The sequence below is a fragment of the Mesoplodon densirostris genome, chromosome 2 (genome assembly GCF_025265405.1).
Source record: "Mesoplodon densirostris isolate mMesDen1 chromosome 2, mMesDen1 primary haplotype, whole genome shotgun sequence".
Taxonomy (NCBI): domain Eukaryota; kingdom Metazoa; phylum Chordata; class Mammalia; order Artiodactyla; family Ziphiidae; genus Mesoplodon; species Mesoplodon densirostris.
This window is the reverse complement of record NC_082662.1, coordinates 166,420,159-166,441,005: the sequence shown is the minus strand read 5'-3', so window position 1 is coordinate 166,441,005 and position 20,847 is coordinate 166,420,159. Positions and strand designations below refer to the sequence as shown.

Sequence of the window (20,847 nt, the reverse complement as noted above, 5' to 3'; positions counted from 1 at the left end):
AAAAATTATTTTTAAAGCTATTTTCAGTTAGGTGTCTGTTACTTGAGGCAAAAGCATCCAACTTACATTAGGGTGGACCTACTATACTGCCTACATTAAGGTTGATGCATTATTTAGAGGTATAATTGAACATTTTCTAGAATTAAAGAAACACATGAGTCCTTAGAACAAAAAAGCATATCAAGTTTTAAGGATAAGTCAGAAAAAGTCTATACCAAGGTGCATCAGAACGAAAAACGACAAACACTAAGATAAAGAGAAAATGGTAAAAACAAATTTTCCTATAAAGAAGTAACAATTAGATAAACAGCAGACTCTTCTTTTGAAGAAAACAGTGGAATAATCTCTTGGAAGTGCTAAGGAAAAGAACTCTTGCCTTAAAGTCCTATAATACCATTCAAGAGAGGGCACAATCTACTTTTGAGGCAAGCAGAGACTGAATGTTTACTAATCACTCCTTAATGAAGGATCCCCTTAAAGGTAGAATTCATGAAGGAAACTGAATCCAGAAATAAGGAAAAGAAAATGGTAAATCTATGGATGAATCTAAAATCAGAACTGCAAAAAATTAAATTTTAAACGTTAAACATCGACAACAAATTTTATAAAAATAGCTAACTTGGGAGCTTTGGAAACAAGATGAAATTAAAACACTAGGCAAAATGGAAGCTCTTAGAGGTATGACTGGAGTAAAAATATTCCAAGTTAGTTTGTACTCAGGGCAGACTTGGTTATGGCTGTTTTCCCAGCACCTGGACAAGTGCCTGGCACACAGTAGGTAACTCAATAATTATTTGTTGATGAATGACTAGCCTTCAAAACTTGGTCATTGTTAAGTTGAATATGAGTGTTAACATGATAAAGGTAGCCGCTAAAAGAATAAAAATAGGATGCAAACCTTTCAATCCAAAAGACGGGGCGGCGGGGGGTGGGGGTGGGGAAATAAAGTATTACTTGACCTGGTGGCTCCCTAGTGGCCCTATTAGCAGGGACACCAGTGAACGCCAGAATCAGAGAGCCCAGGGCCGAATGCTATCCTTGAGGTCATCGGCTACAACCCTCTCCAGGAGGCGCGGGGAACATGGTCAAAGAGCTGACCACCCAGGGAAATCCAAAGCCCCAGCCTCTGCCAGGAGGCCTGGAGAAGGAAAGGCACAAGCCCCAGCAAATTCCCCAGGGGTGTACTTTAACAAGAGAGAGGATGTGGAATGTCCCAGCCAGGGAAGGCTTCCTGGCAGGCGGCCAGCTTACCCAGGGCCCGCTGAATGGAAGCAAATTCAAGTGTGACTCACAGTACCACTCTCCTGGCCAGTGCTGCTGCCAGACACGAAGGTGTTTCAGACTCCCACACTCCCCACGTCCTGCCATGACCAAATAACTCACTTGACACCACTGGAACGTGACTGAGGTTTGAATAAATGTATCAGAAATTATTCCTGGGAAAGAGAGCCAGCCCTCTCAGTCAGGTCACCAGGGAAGGTCACCAAGGACGTGCGTGTCCTTGTCTTTACTGTCATGGCTCCAAGTGTCAGTCAGTCCTCTTTGGGAATTGCCTTCAGTTCTCCTGAATATTCCCACAGACGGTGACATGTCTGCTGGATCAGACCTACTGTCAACAGCTTCAAGTCATTCAAAGCCACATCTTGTCACTCGAGGGAGTGATCAATATCATTTTCGGTTAACAAACAAGGCAACACTGTAGAATATTGAGACAGGTATCTATTGTGTTTTATAAACTGGCCTGCATGCTAATTCCCAAGAAATAATTCTAGAAATGCCTTGCTTTGCAAAAACAGAATTACTACAACATAAAGATGGATGCCCTCGCTTTCCCTTATTTAATTGTATAAATTTGGATATGTTCTAGTCACACCTCATATTTTTACCTAGAACTCTGATTTTCATTGACCTATAGTGGACTTTTTTCCTGCTCATATTGCTGTTACCCTATACTTGTCAGAGGTTGTGTGGCATGGTGGTTAAGTATATAGACTCTGAAGTCGGCCTGGGTTTGAAGCCCAGCTCCTGTAAAAAAGAACAGTGTGTTTATTTGTATCAAGTGCCTAAAACAGCGTCTGGCACACAGTGAGCCTTCACTTCATACTATGGCTTCTATTTGAAGTGTTCACCCTGATTTTACTTTGGGAAAGGACACTTCTCGTAGTCTTAGGCCATGGTCACATGACCCAGGACTTTGGCTGGAACAGCCAGAGGACAGACTAGCCTACCATGGGGTTGGTAGGCTGATACCATGAGCCTGGGGCTGCAGCAGCTGGCCATCTTGGGACACTACATGGAAAGTGCTTACAGGCAAATAAAGGTGAGAGAATAAGAGAGAGAGGGAGAAAGAGGGAAAGAAAGAAAGAGAGCAAGAGAGAAAAAGAAGGGGGCAAGGAGAACATGCAATGAATCCGCTCACAAATGCTGATGAAATAATGTGTGATTCTGAATTTTCTTGTTCTCCTCAGTTATATGAGCCAGTGAATTTTCTCCTTCACTTATGCTCATTTGGCAGGGTTTCTGTCACTTGCAACTTAAAGAATCCTGACTGATACTCTGATACACCATGATCTGCATACAACACATCAAGACCCCACCTCTTTGGACACCGGTACCAGGAACCTTCCCTTTCTCAGGATTAGGCCGACTCCTCAGGCACAGCCCTGCCTTCCTCAGCCTCCTGCTCGAGACTTTCTTATCCTTTTCTTCTCACCACGGACCACGCCATGGAACCATGGACCCTAGTATGGTGGAGTTCCTTCATATGGAAGCATAGAGAAGCTTTTCACCCCCCAGAGTATATGTAGTCTCTTGGGGATCAGGAGGTCCGTGACCCAGTCAATAAGCCACTGCAAGGAAAAGGAGGCCTCACTCACCCACACAAAGCCCATTACAAATGGGGCCATCAAAGGGGCGGCCTGAGAGTCCACAGACAGCAGGCCCAGGCTTGGGTTTGTGTTGGGAGACCATGCTGGTCAGAGGATGTAGGACTCTTGGCACCTAACAAGGGCGCTGGACACAACAAGACATACCTGACCTCTTCAAAAGTCTTCTCCAGGGCTTCCCTGGTGGCACAGTGGTTGAGAGTCCGCCTGCCGATGTAGGGGACGCGGGTTCGTGCCCCAGTCTGGGAAGATCCCACATGCCGCGGAGCGGCTGGGCCCGTGAGCCGTGGCCGCTGAGCCTGCGCGTCCGGAGCCTGTGCTCCGCAACGGGAGAGGCCACAACAGTGAGACGCCCACGTACCGCAAAAAAAAAAAAAAAGTCTTCTCCAGAGCAAATTATTTTTTTTAGTGTAAGGTTCTCTTCTCATATCCTTAAATATACCCAATCAGGGTAGTGGCTCACTTCCTCCTCTGCGGCCTCCCAGCTGAGTACCCTAAAAGTTGGCACCACCAGATGCCCTCTTCTAAAGAAATCACATGCCAACAGGTAGGTACGTTAATTTGCTCAAATAAACAACTCTCCAGGTGAGGAAGTGTTCCTAAAACACCACTTCAAATAAGTTCAGGTGAGGTCACTGTGACGCTATGTTGGCCATATTCTCAGGGCTCTTCATCTCAGCACCTCAAAGCATTTTATACACATCAGTCACCGGCTGGAGCAGTTGAGGGGGTGGAGTTGGGAGGAAGGTTCAAATAACCATTTGATTTGCACTAAGGTAACTGTGAGAGACAGTGAATCCCCCATCCCACCCAGAAACCAGACCACACAACTCGCTGAGAGCCAGAAAGAGATCACAGAATCCCCGGTCTCCTTCCCTGCATTCCCTCCATCCTTCTCTGGCACACACATGAAAGTTGTTCCAAAGATGGTGGGTGCAGTGACTCAGCCTCTGCAACCCCAGAGGGATGTGCCCACCCAGCCAGTCCAGGGTCTGTTACAACATACAGTGCTTTGATTTTGTCCCCACAAGGGCACCATAAACCTAGTAACTTCCTGGTTTGAGACCTTTCACTTCACCTGTAAAGCTGGTCCAAGCCCTGGTCTGTTTGGGAACATGCACCAGAAGACGGAAAAGAAGCTACAATCAGAACCCTAGTGGCCTTATGGTCCTTGTCTGAATTCTTGGTTTGCCAGTGGGAGAGACCTGGCTTTGGTCCCTTCTGTATGTACATTATCAACATTACCAACCTCCAAAACTTCCTTCATCAGGGACTGAAAGTCTGGAGGCCGGGGCTCTTCACTGACCATGACCCTGTCCACAAGGGCGTCAGCCATGACTCTTGTCAAATGTCTTTCCAAAACCAAGCTCTTGCTCTCAGCAAAAGCATTTCCCAAGGCTCAGTCCTTGATCCATTCCTTTCTCCCTATGGCCTTGAGAATCTTACTCATTTCCAAAGTGTTGTTTAATTATTATTAACTAATGATAATCAGTATTGGCAAAACAGTGTGCAACATACAATGTACTTTTACATACATTGTTTCACTTCATCTTCTGAATAACTTTTAGAGGAAGGAATTACTCTTCTCCCTCTTTCAGAGAAGCAATACAACATATGGTTAAGAGCATGAACTCTGGAACTAGAGAGCCTGGGTTCAAATCCCAGCTCCACTACTTACTGGCCTCTGTGACCTTGACATGTTACCTAACCTCTCTGGGCATCAGCTCCCCACTCTGTCAAATGGAGATAATACTCCTTGCTCAGGAGTAAGTACCTCATAGGGTTGGTGGACAAAATCAATGAGTTAATACTTATACAGTGCTTAGAATAGAGTTTGGTACCACATAAGTGTTTGTTAAATGAATAAAATGGGGACACTGAGGCTCAGAAAGGTTAAATGCCCAGTTCAACAGAGCATTAGGTAGTAGCTCTCCAACTTGGTCCTATGACTGTGAGACTACCTTCAATCCATCTACTCACCACAGCAGATAAGGTTCGACATGGTGTGGCCTCATCTAAATTCCAGACTTCTCACCCACCAGCCCCTTCATGTACGTTCCCCTCCAGCCAGCTGTGCTTACGTGCTTCCATTTCCAATTTGCTCTGGCTTCTGCCTATTCTCTGGTCGGAATACTCTCCCTGTTTGTGGAATGAGTGAATAAAGATTTATGAAGTCTAAAGTGTGTTACTGATCTATTGGTCTAATAACTTGATTGAAGAGAGAAAGAAAGAAAGAAGTGTGTACAGGCAGTTAGGCTTTAAAGCAACACAAAAAATATAACAAGTCAGAACATTGGATTTGGCAATGATTTCTTGGATAAGACACCAAAGGCACAGGCGCAAAAGAAAAAACTGACAAAGTGGACTTCACGAAAATCTTTTAAATTTGTGCATCAAAAGATACCATTAACAGAGTAGAAAAGCAACCCACAGATTGAGAGGCAATATTTGCCAATCATATATATGACTAGAAATTAGTGTTCAGAATATAGTGAGAACTCCTAAAATTCAACAACAACAACAACAAAAAACAACTCACATCCAAAAAAGATATACAAATGGCCAATAAGCACATGAAAAGATGCCCAACATCAATGATGATTAGGAAAAGGAAATCAAAACTACAATGAGATACCACCTCACACTCATTAGGATGGCTACTGTCCAAAACCAAAGCCAAAACCCAGAAAATAGTAAGTGTTGGTGAAGATGTAGAGAAACTGGTACCCTTGTACACTGTTGGTGGGAATGTAAAAACAGTACAGCCATTGTGGAAACCGTACAGCAGTTTCTCAAAAAATTAAACATAGAACTATCATATGATCCAGCAATTCCGCTTCTGGTTATATACCCAAAATAACTGACAACAAGATCTCAAAGAGCTATTTGTACACCATGTTCATAGTGGCATTATTCACAGTAGCTAAAACATGAAAGCCACCCAAGGGTGCATTGACTGATGAACTGATAAGCAAAATATGGTATATCCACATAAAAGAATATTATTCAGTCTAAAAGGAAGGAAATTCTGACATATGCTACAACATGGATGAACTTTGAGGACATTATGTGAAAGTGAAATAAGCCAGCCACAAAAAGATAAATATTGTATATTCTACTTATATGAGGTACTTACAAGTAGTCAAAATCATAGAGATGGAAAGTTGAATGGTGGTTTTCAAGGCCTGGTGGGAGGGGGACAGGGGGAGCTGTTTAATGGGTTTAGTTTCACAAGGTGAAAAGAATTCTGGAGATGCATGGTGGTAATGATTGCACCATATAAGTGTATTAATACCACTGAACTGTGCGCTTAAAAATGGCTCAGGTGGTAAATTTTATGTTAGGTATATTTTACAGCAATAAAAAAAAGTTGGAAAAATATACCAGGGTACCTTCTCTTTAACTTCTCTCCCCACAGGGTTTGGAGAGTCATGAAATGAAGGAAGTCAGCTGACTTCATGGCATCTCACCCGCTGATGAAGAAGAGAAGAACCTCAGACGACACGTAGAGTAACCTTTTACTGCATCGGATAAGGAAACACAGGTTGCGTCTGCCCTGGATTATTCCTCACTAGGGACTAGTCCGGCAGTGACTTCCAAGGTAAACCCACTGAGTAAAATGATTCATCGTGCTGCACTGTCCCCAGATGACATGGTAAAGCAAAACTCAACTTTTTGTTCATCAAACTTCTCTGGTGCAGTTTTTGTCGTAGAATGTGAGGAACACTCAGTACTAAGCCAAGCTGGACTCTAAGCCATGGACTGTCTGTTGCCTTTTTTTCAAAGGGCCACTGGCCTCTCTCCCAGGCCTCCCCCAGCAACACTGAAAGCGGCCATCATTGCCCTTGTGTTTCCCGGTGAACACGGATGGCGAGGGTCCACTTCGGCCTCCCAGAAAATCCACAAAATACCGGCTGAAGTCATGATGAAGACAACTCACTCAGGGGAGTCTTAAGCCCCGGCAGAAAAGCTCTTTAGGGAAAGGGAGAGAAAGCAGTGGCAGGCTGACCACAGCTCTCTGGGGAGGCCTTAGCAGCCTGAAGGTCGGGCAGGATCTCACTACAGAAATAGCTTTCCCAGCTGCACGCGAGGCAGCCATCTTTCCTTTGCCAGCCACTGGACACCCAGCCTGGACCACGCTACTCCCCTGAGTGGGAGAAGAGCAGAAATGCCAGCTTTCCCAGGGCAGGCTCAGAAAAGCCTCCACCTCCACAGACACTGGCCCATGGCCAGCCTGCCTGGAACTGGGATCCCAGCAAATCCCAAAGGCAAAGCTGGGTTGGACCAGGTCAGACCTGCCCTAGGCTGTTCTAAGTCCACCTGGCGCTGATGCCAGAAGTGGCTGTGGTGCTTCACGGGGCAACTGGACCAAGGGTCTGGTTAGGAGGCCGTGCTCAAGCAGAGAAGCCAATGCCGTTCCCTGGAGCTCCCAACTGGCTACTCAACATCTCCACTTGGATGGCATGGGCACCACAAGCCTAACATGTCCAAAACCATACTTCAAGTCCTTTGCCTCTCAAACATGCTCTTCCCATATCTCTTCATCTCATGTTACGGTACCCCCATCCTTCTAGTGGCTCAAACCCTAACTTTGGAGTCACTCCTGACTCCTCTCACATCTCCTATCTGGTCCATTAGCAAATCTACTGGCTCTGCTTTTGAAATGTGTCTAGAATTCAACTATGTCTTACTATCTCTGCTACCATCACTGTGGTCCAGGTTACATTATGTCTTCTCTGGGTTATAAGAATAGCTTTCTCACTAGTCTACCTGAGTCTGCCATTGCCCCCCTCCTCAATGCATCAACCAGAGTGAGCTGGTTAAAACAGAGGTCAAAACACATGAACAAGTCACTGCTTCACTCAAAACCCCAAAAGGATTCTCATGTCACTCAGAATAAGCCCTGCAGCTTCCTACATGATCTGGCTCTCCATTACTGGTCCAACTTACAATAAAAATTACCTTTTTTACTGCCATTCCGATGACACTGGCCTCCTCACTATTTCTCAGGCACATCAAGCATGTGTCTACCTCAGGGCCTTTGCACTTGCTGTTTCCTATGCCTAGAATGGCTTCACCTCACATATCTTTGTAGGTTGCTCTCTCATTTCCTTTAGGCCTTAATTTATATCACCTTTGCAGCAAAGCCTTCCCAGTTCACACTACCTGACATTTCATACCCCATACTTCATGGCCCCATTCCCTTTTTTACTTTTTCTCTTTAGTGCATATGTGTGTACTTATTTATCTTGTTAATGTCTTTCCCTTTCACCGGACTGTAGCCTCCTTGAAATTGAGAAATTTTTGGCCTGTAAATTTTGGGGTCAGCATTTAGAACAGTGCCTGGCAAACAGTAGGAGCCCAATATTTGTGATAAATAAATGAATATATGTATAAAAAATGGGACACTGAACACCTTGGCACACTAGGCATTTCTTGCCTTCAGAGAATTATTTTTGCAGATGTAGCAAACTATTAAACTAATAAACTATTAAACTATTCATTATTCAGTCAATATCCATTCTCCCCTTTCCCCTATCAACAGAACCCTGACTTGATGTGGGACATCAAACGCACCTACAAAAATAAACTCACTTGCACAGAGCTTGCGTGGCCATTAGATCCAGTTCCAGTCAACAGAAGTCTACAAGGTGGCGGGAAGCTATCCATTTCCTGACAAAAAGACACAGACTCAAGCTTTGGCTTTTGCCCTTTTCCCTCTCCCTTTCAACTGACTAGAACTCAAACCCAGTGCTTGAAGGTGAAGCAGCCATCTTTTGACCATGTGGCTGGATATCCCATGCAATGCAGAGCAGAAAGACTACAGTAGCCCAAATCACCTACTGAGTTGTAAAGCCACTGTGCCCAGCCACGGCTAGTCAACCCCTTACTGGCTAAGTCCTTGGAGTAGGGTTTCCTTTACATGCTGTGAAAGCTATCCTAACTTGACACTTAGGTCAAAGGTGAGAAGAGATGCTGAGGAAGACAAACTGTGCTGTGCATAAATATGATGGTGCAAAAAAAAATTGCTGGTACGGATTGGTGCTATAGGGTCTCCATTTATCCACCCATCCCCTTCTCCCATCTACCCCTGTTGCATTCCCCTTGACCCTAAGGTGCAAACAACCCCATAACCCTAACTTGTCCACCCTTTTCCATGATAACTCTATATACAATCAAAGATTCTAATCATTAGAAAGAGAGGGTCTCCATAAAAAAGAATGAAACATTGCCATTTGCAGCAACATGGATGGACCTAGAGATGATCATATGAGCGAAGTAAGCCAGACAGAAAAAGACAACTATTATATATTACTTACATGTGGAATCTAAAAAAAAATAATACAAATGAACTTATTTATAAACCAGACTCACAGATATAGAAAACAAACTTATGGTTACCAAAGGGGAAAGAGGAGGGGAGGGATAAATTAGGAGTATGGGATTAACAAATACACCCCACTCTATATAAAATAAACAGCAAAGATTTACTGTATAGCATAGGGAACTATATTCAATATCTTGTAATAATCTATAATGGAAAAGAATTTGAATATACATATATTGATATATGCATAACTGAATCACTTTGCTGTACATCTGAAACTAACACAATATTGTAAATCAACTACACTTCAATTCAAAAAGAAAAAGAAAAAGAGAGGGCCTCCAGTAACAACTTCCCCTCCAAAACTGCACTAAAACCCAAGCTAATCCTTCTAAATGCCTCATTCTGGATAGGCAAGTTTTATAAATTGGTGGGGCTTTATCACCTTAAAACATCAAAACTTTTTGTTTCAAGCCTTTAGGCAAAATTCATGAAAATCCATCATACATTTCCCTATATTTTAAAACAAAGTATACAAAACGTTTAACGATTTTCATGATGACTCAAGGTCATTTACATGCCAAGATAAATGAAATTTTGACCTTACAGATCAGTGCTAATGTAATTGCTTTCATTTAAAATCTTAGAGAAGACTGTTCAGCTTCCCACTCAGCTGGTAGGTTATCACTGTGAGACTTTCATGATTTGAAACACAGTGATTCCCTCAAGTTGGATAAGGGTAATGTTATTTCCTATTGTACCAAGTGTGCCTTGCATATTGTTTCTTTTTGAAACTTTCTCTGCAACTTGTTTCAACCTTTGGTGGTCCTTTTCCCTATACAGAGTATAATTACCTGTAGTTTTCCTTGCCAAGCTAAGGAAAGGTCTGTGTAAAGTAGGGGCTGATACCCTGAGGCGGGGCTTCAGTGCAAAGTTCTCCAGGTATGGCTTCTGTCATACAGATGTCATCTCCTCCTGCACCTTTGGGAGGGTTGCTTTTCTACTTCTCAGCACTCTGCCAGATAAGTGACATGCTAACTGTATTTATATGGCTCAAGTGAGTAACTGTGGCATTTTCCAGAAAAACAACGACCCTTGAAACAGCTCAGAGCTCTCCATTTAACTTTAATATTTTGTTAAGTGGTAAGAGGAAAACTGCGAATTTAAAAGCAAGATTGTCGAGTCCTATTGGATTTTATACCACCAGAAAGACAGATATGTAAGTGCAGACAAATATGTTATATACTGAAGGACTGACATTAGAATTTTCCAAAAGGCTAAGTCTAAGAAATATGAATTTTGAAGAGACTATAGCTATATTTGCAGAAGATATTTGCACAGGCGTGCATAACAAGGTAGAGTATTACTATTTCTCAGCTACCTTGCTTCCCTCTTATTTTTATTTCCTCTATAAACTATCCTATCACACATCCTCTAAGTCAGGCATTCCCAAACTCCAGTTGGCAGTTACTGTTTGTAGACCAGATAAACGATGTCTCACACATATGTCAACTATTATTCTTCAAATGTCTATATATGCTGTTGTGGTCAATAAAATTTGAATTCATTTTTTACATTGTTATTGATTCACAGCAGCTTTCTGTAATTAAGCATTTTCTTTTCTCCAGCTGAAGTGATACTGAAAGGGCAGGTGGACCCACATAGCCTGGCAGAGCTTGGAGACCACTATCATAAGCCCAGGCCACCTACCCCCTTGTTGACACTTATATGAATAACATCTGGCTGCAGGTCCTTACATCTACCGTAAGAGCAAAAGTCTCAAGAAGCCTTTCTGGAACATTCCATCCCCACAATGACCCTGACCACACCTTATATCTAGTTCTTCTTTTATATTATCTTTTCAGACACGCATGTCTTAACACAAGTTTTTATTTTAGGTGAGGATGCTTTCCCCTGCAGATGGATTATAAATTCTTCCTCAGTTTCCCCTTTGAATTCCCAACAGCACTTTGCATGTGGGAGAAAATAAATATTTTATATTCCCCCTACTCATTAATATCTACTTTGATCTGATAGTCAATAGAAAGAACATGTTTTTCGGAATCTGGACTGAACCTAGGTTTGAATTTCACGTGACTGTGTATGTCCTAACCTCTCTGAGCCTCAATTTCTCCGAGAGGAACAAGAGAGTGGAATGAACCTACTTCATATAATTATCAAGGGGAATACATGAAGTAACACATGTGAAAGCAGCTAGTGGAGTGGCTGTCGGGAGATAAACTCAAAAACTGTTTAAGAAAGTTATTTAAGACATGGAAAGAAAACTCAATTCTCTTTTCCCCAAGAGGTTTCATTTGACCACTTAAGTGGATAAAACAGAGGAGAGGGGCCTCCCTGGTGGCGCAATGGTTGAGAGTCCGCCTGCCGATGCAGGGGACACGGGTTCATGCCCCGGTCCAGGAAGATCCCACATGCCGCGGAGCGGCTGGGCCCGTGAGCCATGGCCGCTGAGCCTGCGCGTCCGGAGCCTGTGCTCCGCAACAGGAGAGGCCACAACAGTGAGAGGCCCACGTACCGCAAAAAAAAAAAAAAAAAAAAAACAGAGGAGAGAAAAGCTGCATTGCAAGAGACTGCAAAATGGAAGCATCTCTGATTCCACTCGGGGGCTCAGGGCCTGAGAGCTCGATCACCGCAGAAAAGCGCTCAGCTCAGAACTGTGCTGCTCGTTAACCAGTAAGGCAGGTGCTCGCTGACTGAGAAACGTGACCAGCTGACTGAGAAACGTGCAATTTTAATTTACCTCCATCTGAGATGAGGGGAACTGACCTTCCATGCCCACAACCCCTACCCTGAAAGAGCAAATCTCATTTTTTAAAGCTAAAGAGGGAATCAGGATGGCTGGGAGGGTCTGAAAATGTCCAATCAGAAGACAACAGATAACAATCAGACTCAGTCACTCCCCCAATATTCTACATCAGTGGTTCTCAAGGAGGGGCGGTTTTGTCCCCACTCCCACCTCAAGGGACATCTGGCAATTTCTGGAGACATCTTTGGTTGTCACATCTCAGGGGATGCTACTGGCATCTAAGGCCAAGGATGCTGCTAAACGTCCCATAATGCACAGGGCAGCCTCTCGCTCACCCCCAGCAAAGAATTACGCAGCCCAATATGTCAGTGCTGAGGTTGAGAAATCCTGTTCTATAGGAGTAATTGAGTTCATTCTATGTTTTACTATTTATCCTTAATAAACAGATCAAGAAAAATAAAACAACTCCCTCTATAAACAAATTCACATAGATGCTCCAAGGAGACCAGAGACAGAAGCTATGCTGAGACTTAAGACTGAGATGATTACTTCTATCACAAGATAAACAATGATTACTATGCTAATTGGTTTTACCCTTAATTATTTGTTTTACTCATTATCCTCATAGAGCCCAGCAAACTAATTAAGCTCATATTGCTAAAATTGAGAATAATATTTTTAAATGGCTTAAAGTGGTATTCCTTCTGAATACATTTTTTTCTGATGACCATGTCTGAGACAGATGCCATCATCTACAGCCCTGAAGAACAGGGGATGTCCCCTCCCTCCCTGACCCCATTGCCACTCGTTCCTGGACACTGTTTACTTCCCCCTTCTCATTCCTCACTCAGCTACCCCCAAAAATGTTTAACGAATACCTATTTGGTCCCAAGCTCCAATTTGCAGCTGGGACACGGCACTGAACAAGACGCCAAAATCTCTCCTCTCCTGGAGCTTACGTTCAGGGTGCAGGGGACACAGACAGCAAACAAATAAATAATAAACAGTAGCAACTTGTGGTTATAAGATTAATACTAGGGATGTAGTGTCCGACATAATAAATATAATGAACACAGCCATATGAAAATTGTTGAGAGTAAATCCTAAGAGTTCTCATCGCAAAGAAAAACATTTTTTTCCTATTTATTTTGAATCATATGAGATGATGTATGTTCACTAAACTTACTGTGATAATTATTTCATGACGCATGTAAGTCAAATCATTATGCTGTACACCTTAAACTTGTACGGTGCTGTATGTCAATTGTATCTCAATCAATCTGGAAAAAATATGAAAAGAAAGAAATAACCTGATAAAATAAATTAAAATCTAAAAAAATAGACAATAAATAGGTAAAATAATTCCAGAGAGTGGTGGGTGCTATGAAGGTAAGTAAAACAGGGTAAAGAGGTGGGGGGGACGGGTGGGTGGGCTGGGAGTGAGGAGTCAGCAAAGTCTCTCCAAGGAGCTGACATTTGAGACCAAAACTGATGCAAGGGAATTTCAGGCCAGGGGAAGAGCCCTCGCAAAGGCCCTGAGCCAGAATGACTTTGGCATGTCCAAGGAATAGCAATGAAGCTGGAGAGGAGTGAGGGAAGAGGAGAACGGCAGACATGGAGACGGTCAGGGGCTGGATTATGCAGGGTGCTGTGGGCCGCGGTGAGGAGGGTGGATTAGAGTCCACGTGGGATCGGAGGCCCCTGGAGTGATGCATCTGACTCATGTTAGAAGGGTTACTCTGCTCCTGGGTGAAGAAGGAACTGCAGGGATCAAGCATGGAGACGGAGACAGAGACACCAATCAGGAGGCTGCTGCTACAGCCCAGGTGAGAGATGAAGGCTTGGACCAGGGCTGTGGTAATAGAGATGGTGAGAAGGGGTCAAGTTCATTAATCCCCAACATTTGAGAGCTAAACGAGGCCTTAGAAGTAACTCCTTCTAATTGTGTTATTTTACAGATGATGAAACTTGAAGGTCCAAAGAGGTGAAGTGAGTCACACATAGTCATATACCTAATTACTGACAAACCCCAGTTTCCTGACTGTCATCACGACACCTCTGCCCTTACCTGGCCATCCCCAGGCCTGGGTGGGGAATGCAGAACACATGTAGGAATATGAACCCTCTAGAAAGTAGTCCCAGTCAAGTCTAAAATAAATGACTACCTTTGCTGAGGGCAAGGTCACCAATGATCTCCTAGCCGAATCCAATGGGTCCTTCCTTGGGGTCTCTCCAGCATCTGACACCTTTCACAACTTTGATTTTTTCCTGAGACTCCCTCTTCCCCTGGCTCCCCTGACCCGGCTCTCTCCTGCCTCTCCCCGCTTTGTTCCCTACCAGCCTTATACCTACCTGGAATCATCCTGTCCTCTAAGTGTTACTGTTTCCCAAGATGCCATCCGGGGCACTACTTCTTCCTCTCATCTGCAGAGGAAATTAACTGTTTATTTCCCTTCCTTCTCTTCCCCTTGCTCTGTAGTTGCCCCTGAGTTTCCTCTGAAGAGTCATCCTTTTCCTCCTCTGAGCTCATGTGCCTTCATGGATGTGACACACCATCGACACCTGGTCAAGAGCACATTCCAAGTCCCTCTGACCAAATCAGTTTATGAGACGTAACAGGACTGTTGCTGGGATCACTGGGAGAAAGACAGCTTCCCCCGTCCATTGGATCTGAACCTGCAGCTTCGCCTAGCCATCACGAGAGGAGAGCATGAGACAAGGGGAGGTAAGAAAACAAGTCCTGATGAATCATTTGAACCCTGAACCCCTGCCTGAAGCCAAATACACTCTTGAGCTTTTTAGTGATAAGAGCCAATAACTTTCCTTCTTGCTTACGCCAATTTGAACTGGATTTTCTACCACTTGCAGAAGAAGAGTCCTATTTGATACCTCATCTCTCTGTGTGCTCCCTCTCCAAACTCACCGAAACAATGATTACTCCAAAATCTCCATCTATAGCCTAGACAACTCTTGGGGGCTCCAGATTCATATCCACCCACCTAGTAGATGTTTTCCCCCATATGTCACACCCAGGCCCCTCAGATATAACGTGCAAAATGGAATTCATCATCTCTGCTTCTATCATCTCAATATGCTATTCTTCATGTTTTTCTCTACCCTAGAAAAAAAATCACCACCCACCCAAATCACTCAAGACAGAACCTAGGACATCCTAGACCACTCTTGTCAGATAATCCTGATGGGGCTAAGGCCATGAATGACACTTTCTGTGTGACCTTGAGTAGAGTAATGGACATACCTGAGCTTTGGATTTTCATACAGAATTGCTAGGATTCAGTGAGGTAATGTATGTAGAGCAATAAATGTCGGTGGGTTCCATTCCCTATCACAGACATCTCGTGCACCACTAAATCCTAACTCAAAACTTCGTCCTCACTGTCACTACCCCAGCTCAGAGCCTCACCATCTTTCCCCTGAATGACAATCAGATGTTTCTGTCTCATCTTCTTGTCTTTGATCTCACCCTCACTCCAATTTGTCCTCCCCACTGCTACAAGACTGATCATCCCCTACACAAACCTAGTCATGCCATATCATTCTTTGGCATCTGCAGAATCTATTCTTTTACAGGACTCTCCACTTCAGTTATACTGAATAAATCACAGTTCTCCAAGTATGCACTGCTGTTCTCCAGTTCCATGACTTTGTACCTGACAATGGTTCCATTGTCCAGAATGCCCTTTCTCTCTCTATTCTCCCACCTGGAGAAGAGCTCATCCTTAAAACTTGGTGGAAAAAGTCACTGTAAAAATGGAAGGAAATAAACATGCTACACTGGCTAAAGAGGCTCACCGGCAAATTCAAACCTTGACCTCCCCAGTGTCAGAAAGGAGGGAAACTGAAGAAAAGTAAAAGATATAATTTTAAATATTTTTGGATGAAAAAAGCAAAGTAGGAATGGAGAGGAAAGAGAAAATTTTGGAAAATTTAATTTTGAGATAGAAGAGGACTTTCTAAATAAAACAGAAAACTTGAAGCCGTAGAGAAAAGTCTTATAGATTTAACCACATAAAAATTAAACACTTCTGCACAATCAAAGGTACAATAAGCAAAGCTGGGAAGACAAAAAAGGCAAGATATTTGATTTATTAACAAGAAAAGGATTAAAATCCAAAATTTAGAAAAAGCCTCAAAACTTGATGAAATCACCAACAATTCAATGGAAAAATTGTTAAAGGATTTGTTGGGCAATTTGAGGGAGTATAAATTCAGTAAGCTTTTTTTTTTGTTGTTGTTGTTGTTTTAAGGGTAGACCTGGAAGAATCTATCAGCACTTAAAGTGCACATAACTTTGATATTGAATGGTCTCCAAGATATAGGTTAAATTTTTTAAATTCCATAAGCAGAATGGGGTATTTAGCATACTACCATATTTATTTTTTTAGAGGAAGAAAACAGAAGGTACATTTAATTGGCCTACAGATTCATGGACTGTCTCTAGAAGAATACACAAGAACTGACAAAATGAGTTGTACCCAAAAAGGGAAATAGAGGGCTAGGGTAGGAAGGAGGTGTTACCTTTTATAGCCTTTGAATGTCATTCTTTATGCATACTACCTATCTCCAAACAAGTAACCTAAGTAATTAAACAAATTCAATCTCTTTTTCTGCACAGTCTCCAGATCCCAATACACACAGGGAATTCTGCTTAAATAAATGTTTCAAATATACATTCCCTTTGACCCACCAACTCCACTTCTAAGAGTAACTTTTATCCAGAAATACTCTACAAGTACACAGAGACTTATGTACAAGGATGTTCACTATAGAATTGTTTATAATAGATGAAGTTGGAAACAATCTAAAAGTCCCTCAGTAGGAGAATGTTTAAATGAGTTACAGTGAATCTGTACTATGAAATACTATGTAGCCATTAAAAAGAATGATGTATCTATGATATTGATATTGGAAGACATCCAAGTCTTACTGTTAAATCAAAAAAGTAAGTCACAGATCATATAATTATATATGATCCCCGTTTATGTATTTTTAAAGGTATATCCAATATACTAAGGTTGGTCCTAAAGCTGGAAATGCAAATAATATTTTTATCATGTTTTACAATATAACATCATTAAACTATATATTATATATTCATATTCACCTGTATTTCCAGACTTGGTGAGCATTTATTTCTGCATTGAAAAAGACCTAGAAAATAATACATGTACAGTGGTTACCTTTCAGATGGAGAGAGGGAGTTGAGGTGAGGTAGAGGGAACTTTAAGTTATTTTCCTATATATTTTTATATTTTAAAAATCTTTTATAATAGCTATACTTTTGAAAAATTACTACATTCCTGGCATGCTTTCCATTATTTATCCAAGGTCACAGGTTTGTAAGTGGCAGGGCTGGGTGCAGGCTAGCTGACTTCAGACTGTGCTCTTAATACGGTGTGGTCTTACCTGTTACTTGAGTATAAATCAAACACAAACCCAAATCAAAGGCACCTCCAGGTTTTACCTCTGGCCACACTGAAAACTCCTTCCTTTATGCTCCCATCATTCCCTGATCATATCTGCCATGAATGCTATCCTCTGCCCTGCTGTGCACATAAACTGGCCAGCAAAAGAGAAAACAACTAGTGTGAGCACTCTCTTGGTCTAGGACTAGACTCACAGATGAGATTAGTACTGGCTGAATGAATGAAGTACTGAGTCATCAGGTCAATCCTTCTTCCAAACTCCAGGTAGCACAGAGCGCTATCTCCAACTTGGTTGATGTTTCTTGCTCTCCAAGCAAAACAGCAAGAAGACACCACGTCTCCCCTCCAGTCATGCTTTATTGTATCTCAGAAGGACAGCAAGTACTTCCTAAGGTTGCAAGCTGGCAGTCTGCAGGTCACAACCATACCGAACACCTAATTTGGTTGCCTGGCACATTTCGAAAAATGTTTTGAATTAGTTGCCAACTTTACAAACATGAAGCTTTCTTCCATGAAAGTTTGCAGCTTCCCCCCAAATTCAGATCAAGCAGTGTGCTGGAACCTTGGCCCACCTGCTCCTGTCTCTTTATGGGAAGGCATGCTCTATACACAGCCCCCCAGCACAGTCCTCCTCCTGCACGCAGGCTTCCTGACGGGCCCCAGCCGCAGAGTTTACATCACAGAACTGTACCTCCTTTGGCTGACGTTTAGATCAGTTCCAGCTCAGCCCATTCGGTCCTCCACAGAACTCAAACAACGAACGCCGCCCCGCTGATCACGCGGCCAGGCCTCGTTCCTGACCCCCGCTGCACAGGGCTGCAACATCAAGAGCATGATTTGACTACCTGAGGCTTGCATTTAGTTTCTAAATGCCAAGCAGGCCTCCTTGGGAAAAGTTCCTGTTCTTCCCGGCACGGCGCTGCAGCAATAGGGCAAAAGAACATCCTGAGCTCCAGGAGCCACCTGTGTGATGGAGCCCACGTGAGAAGCACTGCCAAGTCAAAAGACCTGAGTTTAGTCTGGGCTCCTTCCTTGCTGAGCAGGGCACTTCCCTCTTGAGTCTTAGTTTCTTCACCTGTAAAACGAGCTCACACCATCTCACAGGGCTGTTCCGTGAATGAGATTTTAAAGTGCATATAAAAGTGCTTGGAAGCATCTGAGAAGTATAAAATGAGTGGAGACTAAGACAGGAAAAGAGGGGCACTGTGGAAGAAGTGACTGAAATGGGTGGTTGGATCCCAGTTAAAGAGAGCTGGATGAAGAACCCCTGTCTGTACGGTCTGAGGTACCTCCCACCTCCTCTCTCTGCTTTGGGGGCCTGGGAAAGGCCTTTCCTAACCTGTCTGGGCGGCCGCAGTAAGAGGGATGATGAGGGAAAGCCACCTAGTATTTCCCGACGCAGTAGCTCTCGGAAGCACATTTCCAGGTCCAGGTCATTGGGGAAGAAGAGGCTAGGCGGAATCTGCGCTGGCTGGATGGGGAGGGCGCACGGCGATGCCCATTCCACCGCCACCCCCCAGCCCCCCTCCCTCGCCTGGTGTTATCATTATCCCAATTGGATACATCAAGGAGCTGAAGTCCTTTCCCTCCAAAACCACACCACCTTCACAGGCAGGAGGATCAAATGACCCGCTCTTGAAAGCACTTTGCCAAACAGATGAAAGGTACAATAAAAAACAAAAATAGTCTCAAAGATGTGAGATAAAGTGATGCCAACACACCGCTGTGTGGTTACTGGGGACCAGACCCTTCTGAAGCGCCCCAGAGCATCCCAGTTAACCAACAGACAATTCTCATCCCACATGCCTTTGTCAAAAGGTTGCACAGGAGTTAAGCTCTGGCCCAGAAGGCGGGCCAAGTGCCCCCAAAGCTAACCCAATCTCCCTCTCGAAGACCTGAGGAACAGAGACGCCTACCCGGCGGCGCTAAGGTGGGCCGAGCGACTTCTGGGCGCATCTTCCACCCTGCTCGAGAGACAGCGCCCTGAGCCCCGACAGAAAGGATGTAGCTCACCTGGTCCTCATGGATTTCAGCTGAGGGTCGAGGCCGCTTTGCCCCGCACACCTGTCCCGGAGCGGGGCGTAAATCCCCTCGGCCCGAGGAGGCACGATCCCTATCAGCTGGGTCGCGGGCCCGAACGGAGATCTTCCCTTTCCGGGGGTCTCAGAATGGGGCTTCGGGCGGCGCCGGAAAAGCGGGGCGGGCTAGTGGGAAGGGCCTCTCAGAAGCCCCTGGCCGCAGGGGAGGGGCGCGCCCCCAAGATCTTCCCACAAAGAGCCCCGGCTTCCCGAAGCAAGGCGGAGTGCGCCCAGGAGGACAGTCCCCTACCTCCAAGGGGTCGCGCAGAGAAGCAATGCGCCGTGGGGGCGGGGAGGCGTGGGGGAAGAGGACGCAGAGACCCTGCCGGGCCTGTGCCCTCGCGCCCTCCCGCCCCGCACAATGAACTCGGCCACGCTCCAAGCCTGCCAGCGCCCCCCTCCCCGCCCGTGCCCGCGCCCCCGCCCCCGCCGGTGCTTACCCGGGAGTCGACGCCGCGGCAGCTCAGGGCCCCGCCTGGCCGCCTCCCCGCCTCGGCCGCCGCCGCCGCTTCCTTCCTCCCGGCCGCGCTCGGGGACCGGAGGTTTCGGGTTTCACCCCACCGAGCCCCGCTTCGCTCCTCCCGCCGCCCCAACACCAGCACGCGGACCCTGCCCGGGCGCAGGCCAAGTAACTTTGCGGCGCTCGCGCCCCTCCTCCGCCGTCCCGGCCCCTCCGCCCGCCGGCCACCCCAGTCCCCCCGCGCCCCGCACCGCCCCACCCGAGCCCCGCGCGCCGCCTCTCCTCCCCGCCCGGGCGCCGCCGCTTCCCATCCCTCACGCCCCTTTCTTCGCGTCTGCCCTCCCTCCCGGCCACTGTTCCATTTCTTCCCACGATCGGCCTCAGCTGCTGCTCTTTGTCTCGCCCCTACCCTCTCGGCTCTCACCACTGCTCTCCCGTAAACCTTTGTGGTCCCTCCTCGGGCCTTCCCCGATCCCGTTCCTCCGTCCCAGTTCCAGCCGTTGGGACGTCCCCTTTTCCATTTGTCTCTCCATCACCCTTATACTTTCGGATTCTTCCCGTAGGCTCCGCACAGTCCCGTTCTCCTCCTCCAGTCTCGCCGTGGACTCCTGGCATTGCCTTTCCTGCTCACCTTTCATTCACGTAGCCAACGTGCCTGAGCGTCTGCCTGGTGCCAGGCAGTGTCCTGCGCCCTGGGAATATCACAGTGAATCAACCCGCGAAGCCAGCCTTTGAGGAACCCACAGCCCCTGGGAGTGGGAGGGTGGATGTAAACAGATCTCTACAGTGCTACTCTACTCTCCCTCTGAGCCAAAAGGCTGGGGAGCAGTAATTACCGTACACAGACCAGGGGGCTGCCAGTTCAGAGGACAGAACACTTCC

General features: G+C 45.2%; 1 protein-coding gene across 9 annotated transcripts in view; it reads right to left on the bottom strand.

Annotated features, from left to right (window-relative positions):
• GPR161 (G protein-coupled receptor 161) overlaps positions 1-20,637 on the bottom strand; it is a 45,356-nt gene extending 24,719 nt beyond the window's left edge. The window contains exons 1-2 of one of the 9 annotated variants that reach the window (XM_060088602.1): positions 20,390-20,433; positions 19,946-20,114 (exon numbers count right to left, since the gene is read on the bottom strand). Coding sequence is in view for 3 of the 9 variants with exons in the window: in XM_060088599.1 (XP_059944582.1) it covers positions 20,375-20,486 (112 nt within the window). In the remaining 6 variants the exon portion in view is untranslated. Of the gene's footprint in view, positions 1-17,105; positions 17,128-18,118; positions 18,130-19,440; positions 19,664-19,945; positions 20,116-20,374; positions 20,495-20,596 lie in introns of those variants that run through there. The other 8 variants (XM_060088601.1, XM_060088599.1, XM_060088600.1 and 5 more) reach the window with 8 other exon arrangements.
• Positions 20,638-20,847: the final 210 nt, after the last annotated feature.